The following is a 25,430-nucleotide window of genomic DNA, read 5'->3' as shown; positions in this document are numbered from 1 at the left end:
TTTAAAAAAATATAAATAATTAGACAGAATAACATGTTTTATGGTCATGATTCACCAGGAGCCTGGATGGCTTTTGGTTCCAGGCTCAAAATAATTTATTGGGAACAACCAGTCTAGTATTTGGTCTTTTATAGCTATGCTCTTTGGGGGCTTGTTTTCATAGACCTGGTTGCTTATTTCTCTCGCAAAATCTGGCAACACTGATCCCTGTCTCAACGTGACGTACAACGTCACGTGACGGATCAGGTCAGTTGAATAAGAATTCTTCATGCCGTGATATAAAGCCCCCAGAACCGGGGAAGAACAGTGAAGCTGCCGTCTCCTGGTGGTCAAATCTGAGATTGCAATACATTCGCATTTAAAACGCTACTGCGCATGCTTCAGTCGTCTGAAACGCCAGTGCGCTTGCTCCATTGGCTCCGATTTTGGAGCCAATCCAGGAAGTAGAGGTACTTTATGCGCTTGTGAGCAACTTTCATCCGCCCTCTAGATATATTATAACTCTGTGCGTGTTGTGAAACATGGAAGTATATGATTAGTTTACTATTTGTTACCTGAAGCCTCTTCTTCTTCTTGGATCACAGACTGATAGATTAAACACACAGACCCGTCAGGATGCTGCTGCCCGCCTTAAGGTCTCTGGTTCTCTGCGGGGGTCGCGGTGCTGCTGCTGGGGGGAAAGCCTTTAGTGTGAGTATATTATATATAATATGATGCTAACTATGCTAACGTTAACCTCAGGGATGAGAAAAAAAAGGTCAGATGATGGTGCCGGTGTCGCTTGTTCTCCAAGCTAACAGCGCAGGGCACTTTTTGTAATGTTAGGCAAGCGACGCCCTGATCTATCTATCTATCTATGGAATATAAGATACCGTTAAAAGGTTCTCTTCTCCCATCAGACACGTCCTGACCTGCACGTAGCCGGGGTGTTGTGCCGATATTTGACTGCCTGATGGAGTTCCACTCTGTCTGTAGCGGGGCTAGGGGTGCACCATAGGGGGGTTCATCCCCTGGGTGGTCAGGACCGAGGAGGTGGAGGAGTGTAGCGGGGCTAGGGCGCACCACAGGCGGGTAGAGGTGACTGGGTGGGTGGTTGTGTAGTAGCTGTCAGACCTTAAATGTCTACTGGTGGTGTAGGCCATGGGTTTTCAAACTTAAAAACATAAAAATAAAATGTCATGGACCCCCAAAATTCTGTCTTAGTATAGGGACACTGACATGAAAAGATGTTTTGCCTTCAATTAAATTGTCTACTCTAAATGTCATAATTGTACATCAGAAATAGTCACTAATCTTTTGTTTTGTGATCATTACAAGTGAATTAAAAATATACAGTGATCTTAAACCACTCCTGTGATTGGTTACCTCCTGCAGCAGACCCCCACAAGGGCCCCACTATGAAACCCTCTGGTGTATTACAGAGCTGGTGGTGGAGTGTGGTGGGTTAGGAATGCACCATAGGCAGGTAGAGAGCCTGGCTCTTGTGGCCGACCAGATCAAAAGAAGAATGACATTTATGTCATTGACAGTGACACACAATGAAGATGTTGATAGTGCCAGGAATAATGAGTTGAGTTCTAATAAAGAACATATTACAATTCAATTCAAATGAGCTTTATTGGCATGAGAAAACATGTGTTAACATTGCCAAAGCAAGTGACAAAATAATAATAATAAAAACAAGGTAAGAAAGAAATGGGGAAAGTATGTACAGTTGGAGAGGGTACAGCATTGTGTTAAGCAGAGCTATGTCACATTGCGACGTTATATACATGTTATGTATACAGGGTATAAAGCTTTTTGAAACAAATAGCAGTAATCTTTTGCAGTCACTTTTGGGACAATTAGCAGCATTTGTCCCAAAAATATTTAAAAAGTATACAAAAAAGCCTCAGATTTTAAATGTGTTTAAAGGTAGCAGCTCTGTTACATGCTGGTAGAGGATGGATGAGTCGAATTCCGGCAGGGAATCGGTTTCCTTAACGCCTTCTGCTCTACTTCCAGATGCAATGCTAACCAAAACACCTCTTATTAATGTTTTCAGCTACAACAGAGGACTCCACAGCTGCGACAGTGGATGGTAAAAAGAACCCAGAGCACCATCACAGCCGAAGCAGGGGTTGCTTCTACTCCGGTCGCTGTCACTGTACCCAACGCCGCCACCAACCGCATCGTTGGACGCTGGTTAGTGGGATGCAGCGGACTGGTGGTCGGGGCCATTGTCTTGGGCGGAGTCACCAGGTAAATAATAGAGAGATAATCGCAATTATTTTTGCATAATCGTTTCCATGTGGAGATATTTTCAAACATTTTCAAAACTTGTGGAAATTATTAAATTATGTAAGTTATTTGTCAAATCTTCCCTGTGACCTTTGGTTTACGAAGCCTAAAAGCCAAACAGAATTGTATGTTTTATTCATAATGCTCCAATGTTCAACGACAATAACACAATGAAATCGTTAATCGCAATTACTGTATGTGTGTGACAATTAAATCGTCGTGCAAAAAATCTGCTGTTGTACAAATGGTGTTGATGATATACCTTTTTATGTTATTTATTTGATGTGATCAGGTTGACTGAATCAGGGCTCTCCATGGTGGATTGGCACCTGGTGAGAGAGATGAAGCCTCCTCAGACCCAAGTTGAGTGGGAGGCTGAATTCTCCAAGTACCAGCAGTTTCCTGAGTTTAAAATGTAATGTATCTAATTCTAAACCAGTGGTTCTCAACCTTTTTTTCTGGATCAGGGCCCACATTTGAAATGCATTTTCAGAGAATGTTTATTTTAATGATGAATTCTAATCAATTATTGAGTAGAATTCTGACTTGGATCAATGGAAGCAACATAGTATATACTTACGTTCTTATTTATTGGTATGATCACTATGATACTATGTTTTTAATATTAATGTAATATTGTCACGATTGTCATCGTAGTATTTTGGGGCCTCACAGCCCACCATCTCAACCTTGGAAACCACTGATCTAAACCTTCTGATTGAAGCATGGTTAGACATCTCACATTGGTTATGCTCTGAACTGTACTCTTGGTGTCGTTGTGTGCATTAACAGAATGAACCATGACATGACCCTGCCAGAGTTCAAGTTCATCTTTTACATGGAGTGGGGCCACCGTATGTGGGGCAGGCTAGTTGGCCTGGCGTACGTTTTGCCCACCATTTACTTCTGGAAGAGGGGATACTTCAACCGTTCCATGAAGGGGAGAGCACTGGGGCTGTGTGGATTCGTCTTCTTTCAGGTGAGCCATAACAGCTTGAGTCGTAAGAGATGAACGCAGAAGGATCACAGCAATGATTCATCTTTACTTGGCTCTTGATGTTGCATGTGATCAAGTAGGGCGTTAATTTACGAGAAAAAAAAGTTAAAAGTTAAAACATGGTGATAAGTGGTATCTGCCCGACAGCAACGATATGTGTCTGGTATGATTTGTTGTTTCAGGGCCTGCTGGGCTGGTACATGGTGAAGAGTGGGCTGGAGCATAAGCCAGAGTCTTATGACATCCCGCGGGTCAGTCAGTACCGTCTGTCTGCCCACCTGGGTTCTGCCCTGCTGCTCTACTGTGCCAGCCTCTGGACGGGCCTCACCATGCTGCTGCCGCCCCACAAGGTACCACACAGTCTGCACAGCACAGAGAACAGAGGTTAAAGCTACAATCCATAACTTATTTGAATTAGGGATGTTAACAATTAATCTATATTAGTTGCCGTTACGAATTTACCCGATTCAATGTATCAATTTTCAAAGTAGGGTAGGTAGGGTAAGTGATATTTTTTTGCAAATTGTTTTTTTTTTTGTTAAAAAGGTTAAAGTACTATATTCTGATAGTAATCATTGCTACAGAGCGTTTGTTCGGTCACAGGGGTCTCTCCAGCTCTTTAGTAAACAGAACAGTACATTTTCAGGTAGGTGACAACATTTAAGCTAATCAACTGAAGCGCACTGAAAATGCATTTTCTGTTTTATAAAGAAATGGAGAGACATGGGAGACTCCTTTTACTGAACAAACACTCTATAGCAATGAGTACTATCAGAATATAGAGCTATTTAACACTTATTTTAACCAAAGTAAATCACTTACCCTACCTTTTTAATTGAAAAAAATAATTGAAAAAAGCTGATGCTCGTTCACGCTCATTAATGTTATATACATAAAGGCAATTATGTTTCTGCACTCATTTTCGGTTTCGGACAAGAACTTTCCTTTTGGTCCTAAAAAACGCTGCTCATCAATTAATCGATTAAACGATCGATAAGGTTGTCAACTATCAATTAATGAATTCATCGATAATTTGCATCCCTAATTTGAATGGATAAAACTTTATTTTAGCCAATCTGTATAGTAGACAGAGTATGATAACATAACTAGTACATCTGCACTGCAGTGGTTGGAGGTGGTCTCCCTACTCTAGCATTGAGACATTTAGACCCTGGTTTAGGACACCAAGCAGAATGCACACCAGATTTGACACTAGCTGCACCGCCATCTTTAGATAGCAGGCAGGCATAATAACTTATCTTCATCTGGAGAGAGAAACAATGGACATAAAATGTAGGCATTGTAGCTTTACATTCATTTCTTTAGCTCAGTATTACCATAGTTGAGGGGTATATACTACACCCATATGCAGAGTTGGTGATACTAGTATTTATGAATGTTCTATCTCTTCCCTCAGCTGGCTGATACCAAGAATCTGGTCCAACTCAGAAGGTTTGCCAAGGGCACTGGAGGACTGGTTTTCCTCACTGCACTATCAGGTATGAACCTTAGGTGTTTGCATGCTCTCAGTAGCAGTGTTAATTTTGTCAACTAAGACTAAAAGACTTAAAGTTTTTATATTTAGTCGACTAAGGCTACACAATTTCAGAAGACTAAAATGGGACTAAGACTAAATGGTGTGCTATTCAAAGGACTAAGACTAAGACTAAATCAGAATTTGCTGCAGTGTAATTGTTTTTGACTAAGACTAAAACTAAAAGACTAAGGTTTTGATATTTAGTCGACCAAGACTAAGACTAAACTATTTCAAAAGACAAGAATGGGACTAAGACTAAATGGTGTTATTCAAAAGACTAAAGGTCCTTACACACCGGCGAATGTGGCGAATATACGCAAAATTCAGACTCGTTCCGAATAATTAAAAGACGCTTTTTCGCTTCGCTTTTCCGCTTTTTCGCGCCATGTACGCTTGCATATGTTTTAAAAAAAAGCGTATTATTCGCACGAAAGAATCGCCCGGTGTGTAAGGACCTTAACACATTAACTGCCAATCCCGAGATATCTCGGGATATAAAATCCACCCGTTAAGCGCCGATCCCGAGATATCTCGGGATATGGTCTTTTTAGTGGTTTCTGTTAAATAAGGTCCTCTGGCAGCTTGGGGGTTAATCTCATGCACATAGCTCAAAGCGCATCTGGATGGGTGACGTCATCGGTCACGTGACCAATCGAAGCCTTGAAAGAGGATCCGGGCAGCCTGCCCAGTCTGTGCATCTAAAACCATTTTTGAGTTTAGACAAGCCGATCGATTGAGAGAGAGTTACAGAGAGAGAGAAAGAGAGATAGATAGATAGATTGCTAGAATTTTGAGTGTGAGTATAGTTGCGTGGATTGATTGAGTGAGTTGTGATAGATTTGAGTGTGAGTTAGTGTGAGTTTTGATAGATTTGAGTGTGAGTTAGTGTGAGTTTTGAGAGATTTGAGTGAGTCAGTGAGAAAGTTGTGCGAGTTTGAGACATTGAGTGAGGGAGAGAGGTGAGTGATCTGAGAGATTTGTACGTGAGTTTGTGTGACTGATTGTGATTTTGATATTTGAGTGAGTGATTTACAGTAAGTGTGAGTGGTATATATATAGCCTAGTGAGTTATTGTATATATATATAGATAGAGAGGCGTGGAGGTAATAATTATATAGGTGAGTGTAGTATACAGTGTTTGTGAGTGAGTGATTTATAGTAAGTGTGAGTGGTATATATATAGCCTAGTGAGTTATTATATATACATATAGATAGAGAGGCGTGGAGGTAATATTATATAGGTAGAGTAGGTGAAGGAGTTGATCGGCGAGAGAGAGTAGACAGGAGTTCATAGTTTACTCAGTGAGAGAGGGTAGACTATGAAACGAACCAAGAAGCGTAAGAACACGGTCGCCGATGGATCGTCGGGTCCACGGCAGCGAACGCTCTTGGAGATGCAGTTCGGGGGGCCTAGTGCAGCCCCAACCCCGAACCCCCAACCACGGGAGCCGGTGTTCCAGTTTTTGATCATACCAGATCCGGAACCGGAGCCGAAGGAGCCGACGAAAGGGGAGCCATCGGAGCCGCCGGTGCCCCCGGTAGTTACTCCTCCAGTGACCGGACCTGTGCCGGACCCGCCTGTCCGTCGCAGTTCACGGATTTCCGTGCCCGTGCTTGACCCAGTGGTCTCAGACCCAGAGTCTGTCCCAGGCACGGAGAGTGAGTTCGAGTCCGGTGTGGTCTCCGACTCCTCCAGTGATTCTGGAGGCTCTGTTTGGGAACCAATGCCTGCTTGCAATGGTAAGCACACATACATTTTTTGATACATTGTTTTATTTGTTAGTATTTTATTTGATCGTGTTTTGTGTGTTACGTAGTTGATTCAATGGAGAAAACCAACTGTTTTATGTGTTTATTCGTAGCCAGTGTTGCCAGGTCTGATTATTTCGCTATGAGCTTCTATAGCTGCTATAAGCCACGCTGGGCTTGTCTTTCTGTGAAGCTGCTCGTAAAACATTGTGATTGCGGGTGTGGGCTTGTAAATCGGCTATTTTCAGATAGGCTTGAAGTGCCCATGTGGCATAGTCGCCGGCTAGTCACTACTTTTGGGCTCGTTTTCATAGACCTGGTTACTTATTCCTCTCCCACAACCTGGCAACGCTAACACGACAGGCCCTTCAGCGGTCCCTGTCTGTGGTTCTCAACATGTGGGTCGCGACCACAACTGAGCTCACAACAACGCATGTATGCATTGCTGATAAGTGACAACGACTCGCAACGCGAGTTGTTGTTGTGATCTGCTTGTGTGATCATTGTTTTATTGTTTTATTTGTTAGTATTTTATTTGATCGTGTTTTGTGTGTTACGTAGTTGATTTCAATGGAGAAATCAAGCGGTTTTGTGTGTGTTGAGTCGTAGCCAGTGTTGCCAGGTCTGCTTATTATAGCTATGAGTTTGTATATCTGCAATAAGCCACACTGGGCTTGTTTTTCTGTGAAGCTGCTTATAAAACATGGTGATTGCCTGCGAGTGTGAGCTTGTAAATTGGCTATGTTCAGATAGGCTTGAAGTGTTCATGTGGCCCCGTCTGCTAGTCACTACTTTTGGGCTCGTTTTCATAGACCTGGTTGCTTATTCCTCTCCCACAACCTGGCAACGCTAACACGACAGGCCCATCAGCGGTCCGTGTCTGTGGTTCTCAACATGTGGGTCGCGACCACAACTGAGCTCACAACAACGCATGTTTGCATTGCTGATGACATTTTTTAGGCTCTGTTGATGTATTGTGTGGTGCTATAAAATGGCAGATCTACAAGCTTGTGAGCTTGTAGATCTGCTATTTTTATTCTGCTTTTTTGGGGGGAAATAACAGGTGCACCCAACCCCCACTCCCTCTGCACATAATTGTTATCATAACAAAAGAGATCAAAGGTTTCATTTCAGGTCAGGGGTTTCATTTCAGGTCAGGGCCACAACAACACAACAACAAAACTGTTTGATCCTGTAGGATCAAGGTTTTTTTTGTTATTGTTGTTTTCGTCCTGACCTCAAATGAAGCGTTTGATGTGAGTCAGGTCATGATCGGGTCATGTCAACAAAGCATTTGAGAAATTGCCTTTGTAATTCTACCATGACAGAAAGATGTACTATGTTATTTCATGTGTGCCTAGTCACTCTGTCTATGTATGCTAAATGCATAATATAGTATTTGAAAATTTATTCTAGATTCTGAGGCAGAGGCTATGGCGGGAGCCATGGATGGAGGTGTCAGCCATGCTGGTGACCGTAGGAGAGGTGAGAGTCACAATTATATCACAGGAATAAAAAAAATGCTAAAACCAGACAATGGTAAATGTATTCTCTCATATTTATTTATTCAGTGTATATATGCATTCATGTGATCTATATGTTGATGCTAAATGCCTAGATTATAAAAGTATATTTTTATGTTATTCTAGGGTCACAGGCTGGTGTGGAGGAGGAGGAGGAGGAGGAGTTGGAGGGAGCGATTGGTGGAGCTGTGGGCGGTGGTAGTAGAGGTGAGAATTATCATCACAGGAATAAAAAAAAGCTAAATCCCCACAGGGCGATGTAAATGTATTCTCTCAAATGTATTTATTCTGTATATATATGCATGTGATCTATATATCGATGCTAAATGCCTAAATTGAATTGATGTGTTATTGTAGGGCCAGACATGGTTGGGGCTGATCTGGAGGGCGACATGGCTGGAACATCAGCTGGACCTGATCTGGAGGGCGACATGGCTGGAACATCAGCTGGTCGTAGACGAGGTAAGAAAGACCCTCTTCTGCTGTGTGTGTGTGTGTGTGTGTGTGTGTGTGTGTGTGTGTGTGTGTGTGTGTGTGTGTGTGTGTGTGTGTGTGTGTGTGTGTGTGTGTGTGTCTTCTGCTCTCTCCCTCCCTCTCTGTGTTCAATGTGCGTGTCTGTCTGTGAGTTCATGTGATTGTGTATCTGTGTGCATGAGTATAGCTGCTGTGTGTGTGTGTGTTGGTCGTAGACGAGGTAAGAAAGACCCTCTTCTGCTGTGTGTGTGTGTGTGTCTGTTACTTCTGCTCTCTCCCTCCCTCTCTGTGTTCAATGTGCGTGTCTGTCTGTGAGTTCATGTGATTGTGTATCTGTGTGCATGAGTATAGCTGCAGTGTGTGTGTGTGTGTGTGTGTGTGTGTCAAAAACAAATATTTTATGGTAATTATCTTATTTCTATAATTCGCAGGTGGTGGCAGGCCTCGGAAACGCAAGGCTCCTCCTCCTGTGTGGCATGCCACAGACTGGTGTCCTCGGGACATCCCCTTCACTGGGAATCCGGGTCCTCGGAACGAGGCTGCTGCTCTGGAGTCCGATGCCCCGGTCGATTTCCTGGAGCTGCTGATCACAGACGAGTTGCTGCAGGAGATCTGCAAACAAACAAACCTCTATGCAGGCCAGCAGCAGCCCAGTGATTTGCAGTATTCCAGGTCCAATGTATGGAAAGCTGTCGATCTGGTAGAGCTCAAGAACTTTCTGGGGCTTTTCTTTTTGACCGGACTCCTCCAAAAGCCGGAGATTGAGATGTACTGGTGCACTGATGAGCGTCTAGCCACCCCCTTCTTTGGCAAGTACATGTCGAGGAACCGGTTCCAGGCCATACTCAGCAACCTTCACTTCGTCGATAACACCGTGCCCCGCCCTGTCCTTCAGCCTGACGAGAAAGAAGACAAGCTCTGGAAAGTCCGCCCGGTGTTTGAGTCCTTGCTGGCAAATTTCAAGCAGATGTTCATGCCGAGCCAGAACATCTCAATCGACGAGGGCATGCTGTTGTGGCGTGGGCGCCTCGAGTTCAAGGTGTATGCCCCCTGTAAGCCGATCAGGTACGGCATCAAATCGTACATTTTATGTGACTCGGCAACAGGCTACCTGTATAGTATGCAGCCATACTGTGGCTTGGGGCACACCCTTGTGGACACGGTTTCAAACCTACTGGGGGACTTAGCAGGCTTTGGGTACCATTTGTACATGGACAACTTGTACAATTCGGTGGGCACGGCCAAAATCCTCCTTGCCAAGGAGACCCACGTCTGCGGGACCCTGCGTCGAAACCGAGGGCAGCCACCAGACATCGCCGAGGTGACCAAATCGAAGCTGGGCCTTGGGTCGTCAATGTCACGCCATAGTGGAGATGGAGTGATGGTGGTGGCATGGCGATCCAAGCTGACAAAGATTGTCACTATGATCACCACACTCCACCCTGACGAAATGCAGACCGTGCCACTGAGGGAGAAAGGGAAACGCAAGAGGGTGAACGAACAGAGGCCAGTTTGTGTGGTTGACTACAATCAGTACATGAATGGGGTCGACAGACTGGACCAGAACCTGTCCTACTATATGTGCACGAGGAAGACCAAAAAATGGACAAAGAAGTTTGTGTTGTACCTCTTCCAAATTGCCCTGTACAACTCCTTTGTCCTCTATAAAGCCAGGCACCCAGATGGTGCCTGGCAGAACCTCTTCTCCTTCATGAACGAAATAGTGGGTTCCTGGACCCGTCAGGCGCACCTTGTGGTTGTGGCCCCTCCTGAGGAGGGTAGGAATGAGGCCCCGCCTCCTCAGGAAGAGGATCAGGCCATTCCTCGGGAGGATGGGATTGAGGCCCCGCCTCCTCCGGAAGAGGATCAGGCCATTCCTCGGGAGGATGGGATTGAGGCCCCGCCTCCTCCGGAAGAGGATCAGGCCATTCCTCGGGAGGATGGGATTGAGGCCCCGCCTCCTCCGGAAGAGGATCAGGCCATTCCTCGGGAGGATGGGATTGAGGCCCCTCCTCCCGAGGATGGCCCCGTTCCACCAGATGCCCCACCTGGTCGCCGCCGAAGGGCACCAAGAGAGGACCCTGCACCAGATGCCCCACCTGCTCGCCGCCGAAGGCGGGGTCCAAGAGTGGACCCCGGACCACCTGCTCGCCACCCAAGGCCACCAATAGTGGACCCACAGAGCAGGCTGAATAGAGCTCTACCCCATACAATGGACAAAATCCCAGGCTTGGGTACAAAGAAGCACCCAACAAGGCTTTGTAGGGTGTGTAGCAGATCAGGCCGAAAACGGAGCGAGACCAGTTATGAGTGCAGGTCATGTCATGTTCCCTTGCATCTTGGGGACTGTTGGTTACGGTACCACACTTATGACGAATACAGGTATTTGTGAGTAAAACCTGAACCAGTACCTCATGCCTTACCTTACCTGCCTTACTTTATTTTGTTTTATTTTTTTTATTTGTTTTACACACACACACACACACACACACACACACACACACACACACACACACACACACCATCAGTTGTCACATTCCCTCAGAAAGCACTGATTGCACCAATTTATTGATTGAATGATTATTATTTGTTGTTAGTTGATTATATTTAGTTTGAAATGACTTGCACTTTGTGCTTTACAGTGAAACTGTAACGAATGTTCAGTAGTCACTCACCATGCACTGTTGAGACTCAAGAGTCTGTTTACATTCATCCCTATTTTGTCATTCATGTCAGTTCTGCTTTATTTGGTTTACTTATTTGTATTTATTTATTTTGCACTAATTGCACCAATTTATTGATGTTGATCTTTGAACGATTATTATTTATTTCATGTAGTTACATTTAGTTTCAAATGACTTCTTGCACTTTGTAGTGAGACGCTGGTTCAACCTACCAACCTCACTCACCATGCACTGCACATTGTGCATCATGAGTCATGACACATTGAGCTTTACTTGGTTTACTTATTTTGATTTATTTATTTTCACAAATTGTCATAAATGGCATAAAAGGAAAAAAAAGGCTGATCTACAAGCTTAGTAAAGCTTGTTGATCTGTTATTTGTTATGAATACTTGAGATTTTGACTGATTTTGAATGTATTGATGTTGCACTTTGAACTTGGAATTATTATTATTTATTATTATTTTGAGGAAAACGTATTTGAAAAAAAAATACAGTGAAAAAATGTTGTTTGAATTGAGCTGAAATAAGCTTGCACTTTGGAAATGGAGCGATAAATGTACAATCAAAAACTTTTTTTGTTTTTTTTCGTTTTTTTTTTATAAACAAGTATTGTTTACATGCCTGATGTCAATGAAGGCGCAAAATAAATATCAAACACTTCTGAAATCATTTTTATGCCTCTAAAGTGTGTCCTTTCAGTAAAACACTCATAACTCTGAATCTAAAGAAAAAGGTCAGTTTTTGGTGAAAACGAGCTGTATTCAACTACCTCTAGCTAAAAGACGGAACATGCTATCAACTCACTTTTTTTTTCAGATGAAAGAAGAGATTCTAAGCTTTGTTTTGAGATATTCCATGTGTTCATAGTCATAGCAGAAGATATGCTATGGGTCCACAAAAAAGAGTCAGACTGGTCAAAATGGCTGGCAGTGGGAACAGCCTGTTGTAGAAAACTCTGGCAGGGAATGTGTTAAGACTAACACTAAATCAAAATTTGCTGTCAAAATTAACATTGCTCAGTAGACTAAAAGTTGACTAAATCAACTGTAGATTTAGTCAATTAAAACTAGCGTAAAACATTTCAGATGACTAAAATATGACTAAAACTAAATAGAATTGTATTCAAAAAGACTTCAAAATGTGCTGTCAAAATTAACGCTGCTCTGTGCTCTCAGTACCCAATGTTATTGCATAATATTAACACCTGTTAGCTGTGTGACAAATAGAGGTAAACTGTATTGATCTAATCAAGTAATTGGTTAATTAAGTAGTTAGTCACCTGAGGGTCTTTGGAATGCTGTGCATTTGTTGCAGGCTTGGATGCTGGGCTGACGTAAAACTCCATACTGTGTTGCAGGTGCATTCGTTGCTGGGTTGGATGCCGGGTTGGTGTACAACTCCTTCCCAAAGATGGGAGAGCTATGGGTGCCTGATGACCTGCTGGCCTTCTCCCCTACCCTCAAGAACTTCTTTGAGAACCCCACCACTGTGCAGTTTGACCACAGGATCTTGGTATGTCAAACATGACTCCATTTATCAGATGGTCAATCTTATCTAATGTATGCAGTACATGTGTGGTCTGCATTTTTATTTTATTTTATTTTGAGGTCAAACATGTTGGTCTTGTAACATTAAGTGACTTGTGTACTGTCAGTGACCATTGTCCTGGAGCAAAATGGAAATTAGTCATCAGAACTAAGGCTGTCACAATCGCAAATGTAACTTGACGATTAATTGTCACACAAATAATTGCGATTAACGATTTAATTGTGTGTTTGACATTGGACATTGGAACATATGAATACAAACTTAATATCTGTTTGGCCTTTTAGGCTTTGTGATCAAAAATGCACATAGGGCAGATATGACAAATAACTTTCTAACTATTTCTGCTATTTTTGGAAAATGTTTGAAAATATGTGAACTTTTTCAACATGGGAACGATTATCTCAAAGAGATAATCTCAAAGATTATCTCAAATAATTGCGATTAGGCAATTATGTAATAATTGTGACAGGCCTAATCACGACTTTGTGTCTAACGTATGGTTGTTGCCTAAGGGCTATAAACACACACACACACACACACACACACACACACACACACACACACACACACACACACACACACACACACCAAATAAAATGTATCTATCCATCTCTGCAACCTTGTGAGCCCAAGGTTTTAGCCCTTTCTACTTCTCTACTCTCCAGGCGGTTTCGTCATTGACGGCCATTACAGGCCTCTATCTGTTCTCCAGGAGGATGGTGCTGCCTAGGAGGACTAGGATCGCCATCAGTCTCCTTGCAGCGATGGCTTATGGACAGGTAGGATTTCAGTGCTGGAGGCGGTACAGTAGTTTAACTCCACTGGAGAGAACCAGTGACTTGTTACGAGTACGACTGAGGCGATCTATGCTATTGGTCATGCTCATGGGTTAAAGTTCTCAGTCGCCACGACTTATTTCAGTCATTTGGATTCCATAGAAGCCAGCGTGCAGCGAAAATAGCCGATCTACAAACTCTCAATGCGTCTTGAGAGCTTGTAGATTGGCTATTTTCGGTTATTATTTTAAGATTAGAGCATTTGAAGTGGTCAAACTAGCAATATGTTCAGAAGCATCTTCCATAAAATCTTAATAGTCTCGGATATTTCATATAAAAGCAAAGGATTGCTTCACCTGGTTGGCTGTATGTAGAACGGCAGGAACAATATTACTAAAACATCATCATCTGTTTTTACGTCTGGAGACTCCCATAGTTTTACATATTGTGTTCATTGTTTAGGAAACTTTGTCACACAAAATGTTTCAGTCGTGAGATTTTATTTTGCTTTCATCCATGCATGCGATTCAGTATATATATGGCGTAAGTGGTTAACATTAGCTACTGTATGTGTTTGTATTATCCAGGTGGTCCTTGGCGTCAGCACCTTGTTGCTGTATGTACCCACTCCACTGGCAGCAACCCACCAGTCTGGCTCTGTGGCCCTTCTGTCACTGGCAATCTGGGTCCTGGCAGAGCTCCGCAGGGTGGCCAAGTAAATGCCTGCTGCAGGACTGTGGATTAGTCAGTTCCATCGGCGTGAAACTTTGCACGCACACTCCCATTCAAAGTGGCCTCATGGTGGCACCATAAGAGCCCGTTTCACGTTTTGGCCTATAACTCTTGAGCTGTAATCAAATGTTTTTCCCCCCCCCTGAATTCCTTGGATCATGATACAACTCTGCTTTGAGGTCCCACCCAGGCAAAGAAATCTGTAATTTTGCCATTACGGTTTTCATACTCCACATCGTTTCGCTTGGCGTAGATCCGCGCTCCAAGGACCACACATTTCTAGTTTGACCATGCCTTTTGTTGAGAGAGATATGTTGTTGTTCTATTTAAAAACAAAATTGAGGGTGAGGTTTGACCATCTGTTAACTTCTCTATTACACTAGACGTTATGCAAAGACAGGCAAATTAAAATAGTCCACCCTGTATCTGTACAGTGAAGGACACATATTTGACTTGAAGCAAGAATACTAATGTAACTGTAATTAGTTACCCTCTGTGTACATAGTTGAAATAATAGGTGTGTGTGTGCTTTTTATTTTATTTTATAAGCTTATGAACAAGGAATTGTGCTGGCCCTTTTGCCTTATGTCCGAGTAGGCTCTGTTAAAGCTACTGTAAATTGTATATATCTCCTGACAGAGAGGTAATGATCTGAACTGCAGTAAAGATGGCGGTGCATTTAGTGTTCAATCCTTCTGCTTCAAAAAACCTAATTGAAGTTGTCAACTGACTTAGGCAATCATGGGGGGAAAAAAAACTATTTTTGCTTAAGTCATGTTTATCTGCCTTTTATTTATTTCTGCCTAACTTTACTACTTTAAGTGATTTTGGAATGTAACAATAATTCTGATAGACTGAGGATGTAGGCAATAAGGTGTTAGGAGAGTAGAGTTGGGCAGAAATGTCAATTTGACCAAAACATTACGTAAGCAATTATACTATGAGGCTAACGATTTGTTAAAATAAGCTCAGGATTGTAGCTTTAACCGAGTACCTTCATTTAAGACTGGGGACAACTTAGCAACATTTGACTAAAGTGAACGCTGTATTGTGTACAGGTAAATTATTTAATAAATATTTTGTTTTGACCTTGTACTGATAATTGGCACGGTTTTATGGAAAAAAAGTGGAATCTTGGATTAGTTTGTTTTGTATATAGTTGGAAATGCAAATGTAACGGCACTGTCTAAACCGAATAAAAGCACTTATGAAGTCTTTGCAATCAGTTCTCCAGTCATTTTTTGCATAGCAACTGTGATTTCCTTTATTGTCTGTACAAAATATACACATCTTGAATAATGCAATGCAACCAGTTGAGGCTAGCTCACTAGACACTGTCAGTACAACGGGTTAGTAGGTTCTCATTGCTCTAGACACAGTACATGCGGGTAGAGACAGGTTTTACTCATGGTCAGGACTAGTGGAAGTCAACATCTGCGCTGGTGAGGAGGACCAACGAAGACAGACCACTCTTGCCCCAAGTAAAATCAAAGGAAAAAAACAAAAAACATAACCACTTAAATCCTATATCGTTGCTGTCGGGAAGAAACCTCTTATCTCCATACTATTGTGTTATTAACACCCTTCTTGATCATACTACAGCGTCACACAAAAGCATCAAAGGTAGCAGATCGACAAGCTGGAAATGTGGCGAGACGCGGCGCGTTTTGAGTTTGTAGATCTGCTACTTTTGCTGTTTTTGAATTTGAATCCTAAAAAGTAACCGTTTTGGACATACGAGGCTTCCACCCGACAGACGATTATACTTAGTTGACTGGAGTACCCCAGGGCTCTACTCTAGATCTGCTAGTATTTCCCTCTATACCAAATCTCTTCGCCGAAATAGCCGATCTACAAGCTCTCAACACGTCGCCAGTGCATTGTGAGCTTGTACTGTAAGATCTTCTATTTTCACCGAATGTTATTCCCCCTAGAATAGGAACGCTAGGGTTCAAGTGGTTATATAAGTGAAAAGAGCAACACAGGGAAATAAGAAATTACAAAGGTTGGAAGTGCATAATGATCAGGGCCTTATTAACTGCACAACTAACTCCCAACAGGATAAGAAGGTATTTGTGTGACACCATTCATGCTTTTTCAATAAAATCTTGGCTATGAGTGAGAATGTGATGATGTGTTCTAGACATTATTGCTAATATGCTTCTTCATTCCCTCTGTAATATAAAGACCTTGCTGTATATATCTGTGATAGAACATAATTAAGAACGGTGGTATGGTACCGACAGTACTCAATAAAAAAAACAGGTGTTTCATCTGGTTGGGTGTGGTTTAGAAGGACGTCGCAGCGCAGCGTTCCGTACGAATTGCATATCGATAGGGTGGAACTCAGTTATAATTATTTTGAAATTGCATATCGTTGCTGTTGGGCAGACACCTCTTATCTCCATATTCAAACTTTTTGTGTTATTTCGTAAATGAACGCCTTACTTGATCACCCATTTTCTAGAGCATCACACAAAAGCATCAAAAGTAGCAGATCTGCAAGCTTGGGTTTTGAGCTTGTAGATCTGCTACTTTTGCTGTTTTTGAATTTGAATCCTGAAAAGTAACAGTTTTGGACATAAGAGGTTTCCACCTGACAGAGAGAACATACTGTAGTACTTGAACATTGATATGAAATGTGTTTATGGTTGAGAAACATTGACATTCAACTTATCCATGGTTTGCAGAAATGTGTAATCTTTGTAAATCGATCACACAAAAGAACGAGAAAATCATCTCTGAATTTTCAATTAGGAGTGAGGTCTCCTGTAGGTTTAACCTTGAGGTTAGTTAACAACTTTTTAGGTTATGTTTTTTGCCGCTTGACAAGACAACCCGTTGCGAGACGACAAGAAGACGCTATGGGCACACAACACTTCGTGCGTTGCAGGACGTAGAGTGAAACACCTGTTTTTTGGGAGTCCTGGTACCTGAGATGTATTCATTCTCAGTCGTTCAGAATTGAAGGCCCTGAACACTCATATAGGTCTTTTCAGTTACTCAGGCTGATAGATAGACAATTTTCTGCACAATTTGGGTAACCTGGAATCCTTTTACATTTGTTTTGCTCCGTTCAGACTTATTTTTATTTTTTCACTTCGCTTAGTGAAAAAGAAAAGTCAGCTGAATGGAGCGAATCAGTCTGGATTCCAGGCTACAATTAGGGGGTAGAACACAGTACTCTCTACAGCATATTAGCTGGAATGCATCCATCTAGTTTGAGATGGAATTGTACTTGAGGTCACGTGATTACAAATTGCAGCTAATTGCAAATAATCATTTTTGAACTGGGGACGCCCCACCCCAATAAGCACTTGTAATGTAGGGATTACATTTAGTTTGACTTACTTTTGATGCAGTAATGGTCTTTTTTCTTTTCCTTTTTTCTTTAGGAATTAAAAAGGTCTTAAAAGTCCTTAAATTGTCACTTCACTGTCATCTGGGGACGCCCAAAAAATCATGTGCGAACCCCCCTGGGGGTCCCGACCCACAGGTTGAGAACCACTGCTTTAGCTAACAACACATCTCGTTGTGACTTTGTTGTGAGCTTATTAGATCGACTATTTTCAATGAATGCTCGCCCCCAGAATAAGGATGCTCGGGTTTAAGGGCAGGCCAATTTACATTGCTTGTAATTGCGTGAGATGAAATGGTCTCCATAGCTCCACCCATCTTCCCATTGTCCCATCTACACCCAAGTGTAATCAGCGAGAGTAACTGTGTATACACCGGCTGTGTGAGTGTTCAGGCCCTTTAAGTAACAGCTCTTGAATGAATACAGTCGAATGGCTTGGGTGTGGATGTACAGTAAGTTTGCTTAAATGAGGCAATCATTGTTATCAGAGCGTAGCGTTTGCCAACGCAAACCACACGCAGGGACCAGTGAAGCACACACTGCCATGTTAGATCATTGTGTCCCCATATCACCCTTCCAGCCAACTTCTCCAAACCATATCTCCCTCTCTCTTTTCTATGTTGGGCCCCATTTGTCACAACACACTACAATGATCAGTGACTTGAATCTTTGGTGTTTACAGAGTGAGGGGGGGTATGGGTGAGAAGAACAGCATGTCATTAAAATCTCTCACTCACAAACACATGCACACCTCTTTGAATTAGTGAAATGGAATAATAAAAAACATTTTTATCCAGAATTCCTTTTTTTTCCCGTTTAAGTGGTAGAACCTGCTGCAACCACATGACAAAGTTTTTCTGTTTACATAATGTTTCACAAATACACCATTGGTAATCTAATAATTCCCACTGAATGTATATTATTGATAAGACTAGTACAATTGTGGCATGCCGGTCCCATGTTCACAGCAAGGGTTCCCAAACATTTCAGGCCGCGACCCCCCAAAATAATCATATTTAAACTGGGTACCCCCCCACCCTGACAAGCACTTGGAATTGTAGGTATTACATTTAGTTTGACTCGGTTCCACAGATAAATATTGTGAAAATAGCAGAACTACAAGCGCACAACGCCTCGCACTGCGAGGCGTTTATGAGCTGGGCAATATTCACAACGTATGCCCCATTCTTACATAATATTTGACAATTTGGTATTAAAAAGGTCTTAAATGTCATTAAATTGTCACTTTAGAAATGTGCAGATAACCTGTATACACTGTATATCGGTTTGTTTACTGTTGAGTGCGAAAACAATGTTGCACATTAAGCTCATCATCTGGAGACCCCCCAAAATAACTTGGAGACCCCCTCATGGGGGTCCCGACCCCCAGTTTGGGAACCACTGGTTTAGAGGAGTCAGGGGGTGATTAACCACATGAACCCTGGCGTCTCCATTTTGAGCTATTTTTCATTTTAGCTATTTTTGCATGATGTCGTCATATATGTCGTAATATAAAATAGGGACACACCCATTTTCAACCTGATCTTCACATAATTAGTCCTCACAAATGCTCATTATAAGATGCCACCATTTCCATCTGCTCACACTGTGCATAGGGCTGTCACCATTATGACATTTTACTTGGCGATTAATTGTCGCTCAAATAATTGAGATTAACAATTTAATAGCGCTTCTGTCGTTGAACATAAGAACATTAAGCTCAGAACTTGTCACATCCTGACACGTTTTGAACTTGTAGATTGGCTATTTCCACTATTTTTGAAAATGTTTGCAAATATATGAATTATTTTCAACAATGATTACACAATATATTATTGCGATTAGGCGATTATGTAATAATTATGACAGGCCTAGCTGTGGACAGTTCACAAACCTGGCTACCAATGACATCATGGGTGAAAATTCCAAGCCAATAGAAACTACAGCCTTTATTCCCTTCCTGGAAAAAAATTGCACGCTCAATTGTATGCCATTGTTCTTCTTGCGTCAATAACAATAAATAAAAAAGTTTATAATGTCATCTCATAGAACGATCCAAACAGTCGTGTAAGCAGAAATGGCACCGTCCCATAGTGCAGTGGTTCTCAAAGTGGGGTCCAGGCGGGTCCCAGCAAAAGTAGTTAATATAGCATCATAATCCTTTTAACCACTTTATCCATTTATACGTTGGCCATTCAAAAATAGCAGATCTACAAGCTCACAGCGCGTCACATCGTGCCGCCCTCCAAGCTTGTACATCTGCTATTTTTGAAAAATATCTACCTTTTCAGATGGGGGTCCGCAGCCAAATACACATCATTTTGGAGGTCCTTGACATGAAATAGTTTGAGAACCATTGCCATAGTGAGCATAATTGAGGACCCATATACAGTATGGAGATGATGCTGAAAAAAAGGGCAAAGCTGCTTGTCAACTAATAGTGCAAGCCAACTTAGTACTGCCTATACCCACTGTGGGAATACTGGAAGAGGAACAACAGTCAACACACACACCCACGCACGCACGTACGCACACACACACACGCACTCACGTACGCACGTGCACACACACATACACACACACCTACAGCTATACAATTGGAAGGCCAGGGAGATATTCCGAGGATGAAGTTGGGTGTTTTACCCCACAAGTCTTATATGATGTGGATTGGATAGTGTAGATTATGTCTCTTTCTCTAACACGCTCACACACACACGCACACGCACACAAAAGGTGAGGCACCTGTGGATGACTAGGAACAGCAGACAGACAGACAGACAGACAGACAGACAGACAGGCAGACTTTGGAGTATCTCTGTAAATACATAATTGAATAATAGTGACATCATCATGCGATATTAAAATCAGTTCCTTATTGAAAACAACACTGTTGCGCCTCCATCTGTGACGTCTGGCGCCACTCGGTTCATCCCAGTTGTTGTTTTTATCTTTGGGTCCCTGTTGTCCCCCATTTGCGAGTGTTTCTGCTTCTTACTTCCACCAGATGGCGCTGGATTCACCTCTACATTTATGACATGAGGAGTGAGAGTGTAGGCCTAGCTGCTTCAGGTCGGCGTTCGTTGCACAGAGCTGGGACCAGCGTTTCCCTTCAACCATTTCCAAACCTGCAGTGTTGGTCTTAGATCAGGGTTTCGGGGGCAACAACACCATCGCTCTTTGAGGCCAGCCTTTTAGAGGCCGCAGGAGTTATTTCGTTCAACAATATGTTGTAAAGTTTGAAATAAAACGGGTGGTGGTGTGTCAGTGTCTATGAGCCTGCCTCTTGTCTTCTCTCTGTCTCTGGGGGAAGTGGGGGTATCATTGGGGGACGGGGGAGGGGAGACAGGAACCTCCTCCACTGTGTCTTGGAGAGTGGCCATCTTGTCCTCCAGAAGGATGGAGATGGACAATCACTGACCTGCGCACTCAGCAGCGACACGCAAGAGGTCAACAAAAATATAAAACGTGTACACATACCCACAAGCATGCATGCCTGTCCACACACACACGCACACACACACACACACACACACACACGCACACACACGCTTCTCCGGTGCCAGTGTGCTTCTAGATGCTCTTAGATGACGTTGTCAAACAGTGCCATGGACTGCATGATGTTCTCATCCTGTTTCAGAGACAAGAGACATACAGACAGTGTTAAAGTCATGTCGTTGCTGTCAGGCAGAAATCTCTTATCTCACCTCTTGTGTTTTTTCTTAAATTAACGCCCTGCTTGATCGTACTACAGCGTCACACAAAAGCATCAAAAGTAGCAGATCTACAAGCTTTGGGATGTTTTTTTTATTTGAATCCTGAAAAGTAACAGTTTTAGCCATACAAGGTTTCCACCCGACAGACTATAGGTATCGTGGCATTTTAATGCATGTTAAAGCACAGACTTATTTGAAATGTCTAGCTAAAATAAAAGTAGTCGCTGGGAAATGTATTGATTAATGAATTCAATTCAAACGTCCACGACTTATTAACCATGCAATGATGTTTTAGCCAACAATGACTTAATTATTAAAGTCAGTTCTATAACGTTTTTTTTTTAAATTTTCTATATATTTGTATTGACTTAAAAAAAAAAAAGAAACATGAAACACATACACCCGCACACATAGCTCAGGTCCTTAGATACATTTTTAGTCATCAGAGTTACAGAAAGGAGACAGATTTTAAACTTAAACATAAACACGAGCACTACCCTGAAGATGACAGTCAGTTGTCTTCATACCACCCTAAGTTTTATGCCCAACAACTGTATTGGTTTCTCCCAGATTCTAGTTCTATAACGTTTTAATGACTAATGCCAGTTTCATGGTCAGTATCATGGCCAGTATCGTGTCAGTATCATGGTCAGTGTCATGGTGAGTATCATGACAGTATAATGGTCAATATCATGGTCAGTATCATGACAGTATAATGGTCAATATCATGGTCAGTATCATGGTCAGTATCATGTCACTATCATGGTCAGTATCATGGTCAGTATCATGACAGTATAATGGTCAGTATCATGACAGTATAATGGTCAGTATCATGTCAGTATCATGTCAGTAAAATGGTCAGTATCATGGTCAGTATGTCAGTATCATGGTCAGCATCATGGTCAGTATCATGTCAATATCATGGTCAGTATCATGGTCAGTATCATGTCAGTATCATGGTCAGTATCATGGTCAGTATCATGGTCAGTATCATGGTCAGTATGTCAGTATCATGGTCAGTATGTCAGTATCATGGTCAGTATGTCAGTATCATGGTCAGTATCATGTCAGTATCATGGTCAGTATGTCAGTATCATGGTCAGCATCATGGTCAGTATCATGGTCAGTATCATGGTCAGTATCATGGTCAGTATCATGGTCAGTATCATGGTCAGTATCATGTCAGTATCATGACAGTATCATGGTCAGTATCATGACAGTATAATGGTCAGTATAATGTCAGTATCATGGTCAGTATCATGGTCAGTATCATGTCAGTATCATGACAGTATCATGGTCAGTGTCATGTCAGTAATTTTTTTTGCATTAACAGGGAAATAGTATTTGTATGTGCAATGTATGGCCCAAGCTGTGAACAGACAATGACATAAGTATTGATGGTCCTTCAAGTGTCACATAATACAGTATTATGTGTCACTGTCAGGTACAAAATAAGCAGCCTCAGACAAACCTTTTGGCAAGACTCGATGAACTCCTCTATAGTGACCACACCGTCTTTATTACGGTCCATTTTCTGCAAGGAAAAGTACAAGACATTTACTCACTGAACAACAAACAACAAAACAAAAACAAACACTGCACTTTGCACATATTTTACCTTGCATTAGATATTATGTACTGTATATCCTATTCATCCTGGTTGCTAAATAACGGTCACATATAATATGCGTTTTTTGGTTTGTTTGTTTGTTTGTTTGTATTTGTCCTTTATTCTTTCTTTCTTTCTTTTCTTTTTACCGGCACATACTGTTGAGTGAGTGACAAATAACACCTCTTTTAATCATGATACTTCTATAATTCATCCCCTCTGGGGAATTTAAATAGTCATAAAGGGAGTAGTCAGGAGGAGAAAATACTTATATCTAATGTGTCATTTTCCAGGTTTTGCGTTTATTTCTGGAGTCTAGAAAGTAGAATGTGTAGACCAGTGGTAACCAACCTATTCAAGCCCATGAGCACTTTTTATTCCAAAGTGTGAGCCGAGGTCTACACCTACAAATGATGTGCCAAAAAAAACACGTATTTTTTTTGACAGGCAGTATGTGCATACATGCACACAAAGGATAGTAGTAGTAGTCTAAATAAGAATAAAAATGAATAGCTGTGTATCAATGCAAAAATCTTAGAAACACATGTATTAAAAAAATAAAGAATGGTTATTCTTTTAATAAAACAAATTAAAACTCACAGGGACATGAACTAAATTGATAGGCTATTATAGATACAGATATCTTCTCTTCATGCCAATATTGAGATTCACAGTTTCTGTGAGGATTTGTGACACCCTTTCAAGATTTGGGAAGTAAAATCTACACTGTAGACAGAGTGACCTGGAAGAAGGTCTCCACATGTTCCCTTGGGGCGTCGTCCTGCATATTGGGGTACGTGTACTTCCCCATCATGTCGTAGATGGACCTCATGATGTCCAACATCTCCTGCAAATGTGAGGATATTGGGTTGGTTAGATCTTATAGCCATCTTTCCCTCAAGCTTAGAGCAGCTTGATCGCGCAAGACTGAACGTATTTGTGTGTGTGTGTGTGTGTGTGTGTGTGTGTGTGTGTGTGTGTGTGTGTGTGTGTGTGTGTGTGTGTGTGTGTGTGTGTGTGTGTGTGTGTGTGTGTGTGTGTGTGCGCGCGCGCAGCGCGCGCGCGCATTGGTTCTCAAAGGACCCCCCAGTGGTCCTTGGGGGGGTGTCAAAGCAATTCTGAAATAAGTAAAATCTAAGAGAACTCATAGTTCTGTATATTCGTATTTTTGTATCCATTGGAACAGCTGATGTGTAGCTATACACAGCTGGTAACATTATTCGTGTTGTGACATGTACCTTTGACCATGTAAGCACCCATTGGTGTAGATCAATATCACGTTGCTGTACTGCTGGGGTGCGTTGGCTAGCAGGGAAGAAGTATTCTGTGGCTGGCCGATTCATGAGTAATCGAGGATTTGTTCTGTCTGTCTTTGCTGCTTAGCCAACCATCACCATCACACAGTGAGTACAAGGGAATCTGTTTGGGTGTGCTGTGATGAGGCATTGCTTTTATTCTGAGTTTTAAAGTATCAGTGATGAATTTGTTTGTGATCACTAGGCATTTGCAGATTGAAGGATATTTAAGATATTGCTCCTGAATTGACAGGGAGGTTTTTACCGGCTCTGGTCAAATAAATAGATTGTGGCCATTCCACATCTATGATGTGGAATGGCCTATTAGGAAGACAGGAAAGTCTTGACATGCGCTGAGTCAGACAGGGTTTCCATTGCAAATGTACATGTAAGTTTGTCTCTTTACTCGAGTAAAATCACTCATACTTTGAAATCTGAATTCTTGTCTTTGCCTCAATGTGTTTTATGTTCTAAGAGTACCCACTACAGATTCTGAATTGATCCCCAGCAAAAGAAGTTAATATAGCATCACAATAATTTTAACCACTTTATCTATTTATACTTTGGCTATCCAAATAAATCAGCAGCAATGCCGCAGCGCGGCACAAAGTGAGGCGCTGTGAGCTTGCATATCAGCTATTTCTGAAAATATTTGAAAAATATCGAAAATGCTTGGAAAATCTTCTCTTCTGGGGTCCCCCTGGTCCCCCAATTTAGGGGCCTTGACACGAAACATTTAAGAACCACTGCTCTAGTGTGTTGTGTGTGTGTGTGTGTGTGTGTGTGTGTGTGTGTGTGTGTGTGTGTGTGTGTGTGTGTGTGTGTGTGTGTGTGTGTGGTTACGTCTTTGGTGATGCATCCGTCTTTGTTCAAGTCATAGAGGTTGAAGGCCCAGTTTAGCCGGTCGTTTATGGTTCCTCTCAGAATGATAGAGAGACCGAAAACAAAGTCCTGAGAGAGAAGCAAGAGATATATGTCATATCGTCGCTGTCGGGTAGAAATCTCCATATTCTAACAGTTTCTTTCATAAATTAACGCTGTACTTGATCATATTACAGCATCACACAAAAGCATCAAAAGTAGCAGATCCACAAGCTCGAAATGCGGCGCAAAGCACTATTGTAATTGTAGGTTCAAGGTTGTAATTCATTG

General features: G+C 42.0%; 2 protein-coding genes across 5 annotated transcripts in view; one reads left to right on the top strand and one right to left on the bottom strand.

Moving 5' to 3' along the window:
• Positions 1-485: 485 nt before the first annotated feature.
• LOC308100210 (heme A synthase COX15-like) lies at positions 486-15,516 on the top strand. Its single transcript, XM_080449171.1, has 9 exons — positions 486-690; positions 2,045-2,241; positions 2,573-2,695; positions 3,073-3,259; positions 3,460-3,627; positions 4,695-4,776; positions 12,605-12,759; positions 13,461-13,574; positions 14,159-15,516. Exons 1-9 carry the CDS (start codon positions 616-618, stop codon positions 14,288-14,290), a joined length of 1,233 nt encoding a protein of 410 aa, XP_080305297.1. The 5' UTR covers positions 486-615; the 3' UTR covers positions 14,291-15,516.
• A 5,725-nt stretch (positions 15,517-21,241) lies between these two features.
• The window catches only part of LOC308100205 (A-type potassium channel modulatory protein KCNIP2-like), a gene marked incomplete at both ends in the record, with an annotated part of 190,470 nt that continues 186,281 nt past the window's right edge, over positions 21,242-25,430 (bottom strand). For all 4 annotated transcript variants that reach the window (XM_080449163.1, XM_080449162.1, XM_080449164.1 and 1 more), the window contains 4 exons: positions 21,242-21,289; positions 22,846-22,908; positions 23,726-23,830; positions 25,122-25,229. In XM_080449163.1, the coding sequence (XP_080305289.1) occupies positions 21,242-21,289; positions 22,846-22,908; positions 23,726-23,830; positions 25,122-25,229 (324 nt within the window). The remainder of the gene's footprint in view (positions 21,290-22,845; positions 22,909-23,725; positions 23,831-25,121; positions 25,230-25,430) is intronic.

This window comes from Gymnoscopelus braueri (assembly GCF_963280865.1).
Source record: "Gymnoscopelus braueri genome assembly, chromosome: 14".
Classification (NCBI taxonomy): domain Eukaryota; kingdom Metazoa; phylum Chordata; class Actinopteri; order Myctophiformes; family Myctophidae; genus Gymnoscopelus; species Gymnoscopelus braueri.
Note: the sequence above shows the minus strand (reverse complement) of the source record. Positions and strands in the feature narration are given on the sequence as shown.

Excerpts from the sequence above, each read along its gene's own strand:
- LOC308100210 (XM_080449171.1), top strand. The coding sequence starts at position 616 with ATGCTGCTGCCCGCCTTAAGGTCTCTGGTTCTCTGCGGGGGTCGCGGT. Across the intron at positions 4,777-12,604 it reads TTTCCTCACTGCACTATCAG|GTGCATTCGTTGCTGGGTTG; the intron begins GTATGAACCTTA and ends ACTGTGTTGCAG. Across the intron at positions 12,760-13,460 it reads AGTTTGACCACAGGATCTTG|GCGGTTTCGTCATTGACGGC; the intron begins GTATGTCAAACA and ends TCTACTCTCCAG.